This window comes from Bison bison, unplaced genomic scaffold (genome assembly GCF_000754665.1).
Source record: "Bison bison bison isolate TAMUID 2011002044 unplaced genomic scaffold, Bison_UMD1.0 scf7180017864032, whole genome shotgun sequence".
Classification (NCBI taxonomy): domain Eukaryota; kingdom Metazoa; phylum Chordata; class Mammalia; order Artiodactyla; family Bovidae; genus Bison; species Bison bison.
In genome coordinates this window covers 747707-756468 of record NW_011494604.1, presented here as the reverse complement: position 1 = coordinate 756468, position 8762 = coordinate 747707, and the positions used below count along the sequence as shown (strand labels likewise).

The 8762-nt window shown below is 38.4% G+C and overlaps 1 protein-coding gene across 1 annotated transcript in view; it reads left to right on the top strand.

Annotated features, from left to right (window-relative positions):
- Positions 1-8762, top strand: part of HSPBAP1 (HSPB (heat shock 27kDa) associated protein 1) — a 58428-nt gene that overhangs the window by 13526 nt on the left and 36140 nt on the right. Inside the window, exon 2 of the mRNA XM_010834266.1 lies at positions 6510-6695. Coding sequence (XP_010832568.1) covers positions 6510-6695 — 186 coding nt within the window. The remainder of the gene's footprint in view (positions 1-6509; positions 6696-8762) is intronic.

The window sequence follows — 8762 nt, the reverse complement described above, 5'->3', positions numbered from 1 at the left end:
GTCAAGAAGCAACAGTTAGAACTGGACATGGAACAACAGACTGGTTCCAAATAGGAAAAGGAGTCCGTCAAGGCTGTATATTGTCACCATGCTTATTTAACTTACATGCAGAGTACACCATGAGAAATGCTGGGCTGGAGGAAGTACAAGCTAGAATCAAGATTGCCGGGAGAAATATCAATAACCTCAGATATGCAGATGACACCACCCTTATGGCAGAAAGTGAAGAGGAACTAAAGAGCCTCTTGATGAAAGTGAAAGAGGAGAGTGAAACAGTTGGCTTAAAGCTCAGCATTCAGAAAACTAAGATCATGGCATCTGGTCCCATCACTTCATGGCAAATAGATGGAGAAACAGCAGAAATAGTGGCAGACTTTATTTTGGGGGGCTCCAAAATCACTGCAGATGGTGACTGCAGCCATGAAATGAAAAGACACTTACTCCTTTGAAGAAAAGTTATGACCGACCTAGACAGCGTATTAAAAAGCAGAGACATTACTTTGCCAACAAAGGTCCATCTAGGCAAGGCTATATTTTTTCCAGTAGTCATGTATGGATGTGAAAATTGGACTATAAAGAAAGCTGAGTGCAATAGAATTGATGTTTTTGAACTGTGGTGTAGAAGACTCTTGAGAGTCCCTTGGACTGCAAGGAGATCCAACCAGTCCATCCTAAAGGAGATCAGTCCTGGGTGTTCATTAGAAGGACGGATGTTGAAGCTGAAACTCCAATACTTTGGCCACCTGATGCGAAGAGCTGACTCATTTGAAAAGACCCTGATGCTGGGAAAGATTGAAGTCAAGAGAAGGGGACAACAGAGGATGACATGGTTGGATGGCATCACTGAGTCAATGGACATGAGTTCGAGTAAACTCCAGGAGTTGGTGATGGACATTGAGGCCTGGCATGCTGCAGTCCATGGGGTCACTAAGAGTGGAACATGACTGAACAACTGAACTGAGCTAAACTGAACTGAACTATTTTTAAAAGTACTTTTCATAGTAAGTATATTCACATTAATTTGAAACAGATCTCCAGATCCTTTCATTTTGCAAATCTGAAACTTTGTACCCAGGAAACAACTCCCCTTGTTCCTCTCTCCTCAGCCCAGGTAATTGCCATTCTACTTTCTGTTTGAATTGGGCTGTTAGATACATCATATAAGTGGAATGATACCATGTTTGTCTTTCTGTGACTGGCTAAGTACTTGCATAATTCTATTAGAGTTTTTCTGACCTGGTCTAAATGTTCATTATTTTTTACCCTGATATATACCATTCCAGCAGAGAAGGCAATGGCACCCCACTCCAGTACTCTTGCCTGGAGAATCCCATGGACGGAGGAGCCTGGTAGGTTGCAGTCCATGGGGTCACGAAGAGTCAGACACGACTGAGTGGCTTCACTTTCACTTTTCGCTTTCATGCATTGGAGAAGTAAATGGCAACCCACTCCAGTGTTCTTGCCTGGAGAATCCCAGGGATGGGGGAGCCTGGTGGGCTGCCTTCTATGGGATCACACAGAGTCGGACAAGACTGACGCGACTTAGCAGCAGCAGCAGCAGCAGCAGCAGCAGCATACCATTCCAGATGATAGATGAATTGTGTGTATATACAGTAGTCATCAGATTGATGAAGCCATCATGGACTTACATAGTATATATTTAGAAATAAATTAGCTCACAATACTAGGACCCAATTCTTTGTTCTTACTGTATCACTATGGTGAGTCTCTGTATTATAACTTGAGGTTTACCCTTATATCACCCTCTGAAATTTTTAAAATGTGAAACTATTAACTTCAAAATTCATAGTTACTAAAATTATACCTGACATGAGAGGTGAGCTAATTTCAATTTCAGGATCTTTTTCTATGTTGTGTGTGCTAAGTCACTTTAGTCGTGTCTGACTCTTTGCGACCCTGTGGACTGTAGCCCACCAGGCTCCTCTGTCTAGGTAAGAATACTGGCATGGGTTGCCATGCCCTCCTCCAGGGGCTCTTCCTAACCCAGGGATCAAACCCACATCTCTTATGTCTACCTGCACCAGCAGGTGGGTTCTTTACCACTAGCACCACTTTCTGTCAATTAATATTGACAGAAGCGTATTCTGGAAACTTGGTAAATTTTCCATATTCTTGTCTTAAATTTTAAATTTCAAATACAAATCCAAGCCAAATACTAATTGACTGAAGCCAGATTGCTAGCAGATTCAGAGAAATTAGGTTTCAACTGATATTATACTTTGCATTAATTAAAGAGAAAATTAACTGAAAACAAAGTAAATTGCTTTTTGATGGTGTTTAACTATCTCCAAAGAATTGTTACCAAAGCTGTAATAAATTGTCCAAATAACATGCTACATTTAGAGAGAGAAAAGACTACTGTGTGATACGTAGATCACTAATCTGTTTTTTCAGCAGTTTCTAAGTCATCTGATTAGAAATTGCTGCTTGCTGCAAGTTTAGACCTAAATACACTTATCCTTTAAAGGCTGTTGAGGTTGCTTCAGAATTTTTATAGCTCTTTGCAGACATCTCTTTCATGGAATGACTGGGTGCATCCCTAGGCTATTTAACTAATACAATGCAGATTGCATTCTTCTTTAAAGAAATTATAACACTTAAATTTGTTAATTTAACAGCCCAGTTCATTGTTGATTAAACTATCAGAAACCAAATTAGTTTTATTTCACAAGCAGCTGATTGTTTTATATCACTGATAGGCTTGAAATTCTGTAAATATGCTGATTTCCTGTTATGGTGAACAGTCTACTGATCTATTCTGCATATGCTGTATGGCACTTTTCATTCATTTAGCAAATGTTTGAACATTTAATATATTCCAATCACTGGGCCTGGTACTTTCTCAGCAAATTTTAGTTTTTAGGATCTCTTTTAAATAACCTCCGAGATGTTTGGAGTTTTTTCTTATCAGATCATTAGATACGTTTTAAAAAAAGTTAATGTTATGTTAGAGGGAAAAGTATTTATTTACTTATTTGAAACTCTTCTGTCCAAACATTACTCATGTATTACTAATGTTTCTAAGACTGCTTTCAGTTCAGTTCAGTTGCTCAGGTATGTCCGACTGTTTGCAACCCCATGGACCGCAGCACGCCAGGCCTCACTGTCCATCACCAACTCCCGGAGCTTACTCAAACTCATGCCCCTTGAGTCAGTGATGCCATCCAACCATCTCATCCTCTGTTGTCCCCTTTTCCTCCCACCTTCAATCTTTCCCAGCATCAGGATCTTTTCTAACGAGTCAGTTCTTCGCGTCAGTTGGCCAAAGTATTGGAGTTTCAGCTTCAGCATCAGTCCTTCCAATGAATAATCAGGACTGATTTCCTTTAGGATTGACTGGTTGGATCTCCTTGCTATCCAAGGGGATGTACTTAGTTGTAAAAATATGAGGACTGTTTTGAGAACATTCAAAGCCATCTGATCTATTGGCTCTGATTTAAGATAAGCAGAGTAAATAAATCCTCCTCCCCAAAGGGCTGATACTTCTATTTTTCTCTGTCGTTTAAAGTTCTGGAAGCAAGATGTTCAAAGCTTGAGATTTTACAACCTTAAAGCTGAAAGAATGTTACAGTGGGTCACACTAGCCATGATTCATTCAGCCTGTTACAGAGCACTCTAGGGAGAATACGGTTGTCCTTGAAAATCACAGCCTCAGAAGGCAAGGTGCTATACCGGTTATGAACTAATAACAGAGCCCTGACTACAAGTTAGTTTTATGTGAAAGGATTCGGAAGGTAGAATTTTGCTGGCTTTGGTCCAGGGGCACAAAGATGGACATTCTTTGCATACTGTCAGCTGGTGTGCACTGTTTCCCTGGCCTTTGTTTTATCTCTCAAGATGGTAACCACGATACCCATTTTCCAGGCAGCATGTAGGAGAGGAGGATGAGGTGGGGAAAGGCTGATTCAGCAACTTCCAGATATATCTCTGGTCACTCACATCTGCAAAGGAGTCTAGGAAATGTAATTTTTCGGCTACTCTCCTTGCCCAAAGTTCTGTTAGCAAGGAAGAAGGGAACAAATACTGGATAAGGTAGGCAACTAGCAGTCTCTACTACAGGATTAACTACTCCCCCCAACACACATGCATACAAATGAGAACATCCTTCTGTCCCCAACAGCACACATGTATCTGTTACCTGTGAATCCATCTGAAGTTTTCCTTCACCAACTTTCTTTAGGTTATACTGTCTTTATGAGTTTTTAGTGCTAGTGTAAGTCCTATGGTTTTAATTCTTTGGAAGCAGGATTATGTGATAGAAAGAGCACTAGACTTGTAACTGGAGAACCTGACCTGTAGTGCTCTCAGCACTGGTGTCTTGACCTTTGACATCTGAACTTTCCTTATCATTTGGATAATGGAAATGAAATACCCTCTGTAGCTGTGTTTTACAGGCTTCTTAAAGGATCCAGTGAGCACTTTTCTTTTAATGTCTGTAAAAATTTGTGGCAAATAGTAAAGCCTTACACAAGTAAATATCTGGTATCCAGGTGTCACAGTGGTAAAGAATCCACCTGCCAATGTAGGAGACGCAAGAGACATGGGTTCAGTCCCTGGGTCAGGAAGATCCCTTGGAGGAGGAAATAGCAACCCACTCCAGTATTCTTGCTGGGGAAATCCCATGGACAGAGGAACCTGGTGGACCACAGTCCATGGGTCACAAAAGAGTCAGACATGACTAAGCACGCACACACCCATTGTTACAATGATGATGATGATGTTCAAAACCAAACTCTCATCTTCCCAACAGAAGATGTTGCTTCTGACTTTTCTCTCATGGCAAGTCAGAAAGTCTGGAAACCTGTCTTCCTCGTAGCTGCATCTGCCTTCCACCCCACATCTCTGTGGGAGTAGTAGTCTTTAATGTTATTCTCCTAGTATTTCTCCATGTCTTCCATCTCTACCTTTCTCACTGCCACCCCTTGTTGTTCAGGGCCTTATTACCACACTTCTCGCTTGGCTGTTGCAATAGCTCTCTGAGTCAACTCTGGTCCCTACAGCTCTACATATTTCCATAGAGCCCTTGTTTTTATTGTTAATGAACAGAATGTACCAGGGGCCTGTACCATGGGAGAAATATCTAGTAAATTATTTTTCTACTTTTGAGACATTAGATTGTTTATATTTTCAGTTTTTTAATTATGGTAATAGATGTTTTATGCAAATGTGTATGTTTTATTTCACTGATAGGCCTGATGGTCATATACATGTTCATAATTCACATATATATGAATATGTATATGGCTTATAATTACCTATTTTATTAAAAGCAAATTTCTCAAACATGAGTTGTTAAGTTAATAGGTGGTTCTTTGGGACTTCTACTTCATTTTCCCAGTTTTTTTCCAAAAGGTAGTTCTAATTTATATGACACAAACAACAGGTACTATCATGAACGTATTGTAGCTTTTCAGGGTCTAGCAAAACTTTAAAAATATATAATTGAAACTGTGGCTTGTCTATTTTCATACACAAGGAATCCAGGCACTCCCAGTCCAGGAAGATTTGGTACAATGCAGTGTAGGTAACCCTGTACTTTTATAGGCTATACATTTATAAGTTGGCATTTTTTAAAAAAAATTCCTGGTTACAGCCTGTTTTCCTTAACAGGCTTTTCAGTACATAAAGGTCACTTAAAGATAAACTTGGGGCTTCTTTTACATAGAGACCTAAGAGGGTAAGTGTATTAACAGATCAGGTAACTGGAAATAGAGGGTTTCACTGATTGTACTAGAGAATCAAAAATACATGTTTTACGGATCTGAGTATGAATCATTTTTTAACTTCCCCCCCACCAGACTTTCATCTTAAGATATCTTTAAAGAGAAACTTACTTGTTCTTTTATTTAATGCATGTCAATCTTTACTGGGATTAACATTCTGTGATTGAAATTTATGGACGTCCTCAGTAAATCAGTGTTAGTTTGTGCATATTCGCCTGTACAGATTATACATGCAGTCAGAATCAAGGGTTACCACCGATATCCACCCTAGCACATCTTTTATCTTTATAAATCTTTCAATAAAATAATCCCCTCTCCCTACCTACCCCTCCCCCCCCATCAACTGCTGTATGAGTTCAGTAGTCTTTTTGGCATAAACCTGTGCTATATCAAGTAGAATTGTTGCTGACTCCAGCCACTCTAGTTGTGCAAGAGTAATTCCCATCAATATTTCTTACATAATTCTCTAGGAAATAATATTTTCAAAAAATTGCATCTTTTAAAATGTGTGTCATACTTGGAAAGCCTTTAAAAATTTTTTTTGACATTGAAAATTGTAAATATTTCCCAACATCTACAATTTAATATTTAAGAAAATTCACTGAATAATTATGGCTTTTGGGGCCCAAACAGAAGTACAGTGTAAATGCAGTACAGTTACACCAAAAGATTTGCCATAGTAGAAACAATAGTAGCTGTTTATACTTCGTATTTTCTTAAATAACTTTTTAGTTGTCTATATAGTTCTCTTATTTCTCTCCCTAGGTAAACATGTCAAACCTTTTACACCAGAGAAAGCAAAAGAAATCATAATGTGTTTACAACAACCTGCAGTCTTCTATAACATGGTTTTTGATTGGCCGGCACAACACTGGACTGCGAAACATCTTTCTGAGGTCCTTCATGGCAAGCAGATACGATTTAGGATGGGAACGAAAAGCACGGACACAGGTAGGACTACCAGGAATCGTCATCGTAATGTCTCTTCATAACGTTCCCATATCTCAGCCATGGTTTCTTTATCTCTGGAGAATCCTTTATTTCTAACCCTCTTTTTGACCATTTGCAGATGGGGAAACTTTATTAGAAGTTTTCAAAGGAAAATTTAAGACTTTTTTTAGGCTAAATAACCTGTAATTTATAACCCCATGTAAAATATATTTGTTCATATTATCATAGTTCATTGATCATGGTAGACACTTAATAAATATTTGTTAATTGTGCTATTACTTACCTGACTGAAAGAGACCAATACTAATCTGACAGTCCCCTCCATTTTTGTCTCATGTAGAATGTGTCCTTTTATTTGTAACTTCAGTCACTATTTATAGTGCTTAGTCTTGGTGTAATTTTATCTCTCTGCTTTATCAGCCGTCTGACCTCTGTTGTGTTGTATAAATGTGAAACGTATGTGAAGCTGTTTTTTTCATCCTCTTAAGCAACTAGATTTTGCCAGCTCCCCTTTTTTCCCTGAAGACTTGTAACTGATTCTTTTTGCCTTACAGTCAGAGAAAGCAATTACCATTACTCTGAAAATAGTTAATTTAAAGGAAAAAAAAAAAAACAGTTCAGGTTAGAAATGTTCCTAATCTAAAGAAGTCCATGATCATGGTCTGGCTTCAGAATATGTGTGTATCTTCTATTTAAATATGGACAGATTTGATGGTCTAGAAATTCATAATGTTTTAAGCATTGCTGTGAAGTGGCTCTGTGAAGATATTAAGGATGTCTATTAATAACCCCAAAGGAACTAAAAAATGCTCAGTTTCTCTTCCAGCTTCTCTAAGCTTCTTTCTCTCATGTATATCTCATAAAATTACTGGGTTTTTGGTGTCTAGGACCCCTTTATACTTCAGTGACAGGTAGAGCAGTATTAACATAAACTCTTTGGCTCCTCATTGTGGTTCATTGTATTTTTAAATTAAATGCTAGACCAGCAGCAGCCATGTGAAAATCAGCCTGTGCTCTTGTTTTCTTGATTTTAGTCACATAAATCTTGCACTCACTGAAGTTTCTGTTAAAAAGTAATTTGAAGAAAAATAGAAATTTTAATTTTTTTCACCTCCTGGTTAGACTCCAAATACTACTACTAATATCTATTGACAACTATTGTGTCAGACACTGTTCTGAGTGCTTTATACATATTAACTCTCTTAATCTTCTTCAAGCCCACTTAGAGTGGAACTATTATTATTCTGTTTTACAGAAGAACTAAAAGTAATTTGACATTTTAAACTTAGTACTCATGCAGAAAAGAAAAAGGGAAGCAGAAAGTCTCGTAGAAAGATAATCTGTTCTTTGGACAAAATTCATGTAAAATCCACCACTTAAAAGTACACAATTCAGTGCTTTTAGCATCTTCATAATTTTGTGCAATCACCACCACTATCTAATTCCAGAACATTTTCATCACACTGCAGAGAAATCTGGTTCCCACTGGTGGTCACTCTTCATTCACACCCTTCTCCACCCCTGGCAACCACTAATCTACTTTCCTGTTTTTATAGATTTGCCTGTTCTGGACATATAAAAATGGAATTGTTTGGTTGTGGCCTTTTGTGTCTAGCTTTTTTTCATGTAGCATGTTTTTAAAATTTACCCATGTTGTAGCATGTATTTGTATTTTCTTTTTATTGCTGAATAATGGGCTAGAGGAAGCACAAGCTGGAATCAAGATTGCCAGGAGAAATATCAATAACCTCAGATATGCAGACGACACCACCCTTATGGCAGAAAGTGAAGAACTAAAGAGCCTCTTGATGAGAGTGAAAGAGGAGAGTGAAAAAGTTGGCTTAAAGCTCAACGTTCAGAAAACTAAGATCATGGCAACCAGTCCCATCACTTCATGGCAGATAGATGGGGAAACAGTGGCTGACTTTATTTTGGGGGGCTCCAAAATCACTGCAGATGGTGACTGCAGCCAGAATTAAAAGACGCTTACTCCTTGGAAGGAAAGTTATGACCAACCTAGACAGCATATTAAAAAGCAGAGACATTACTTTGCCAACAAAAGTCGAT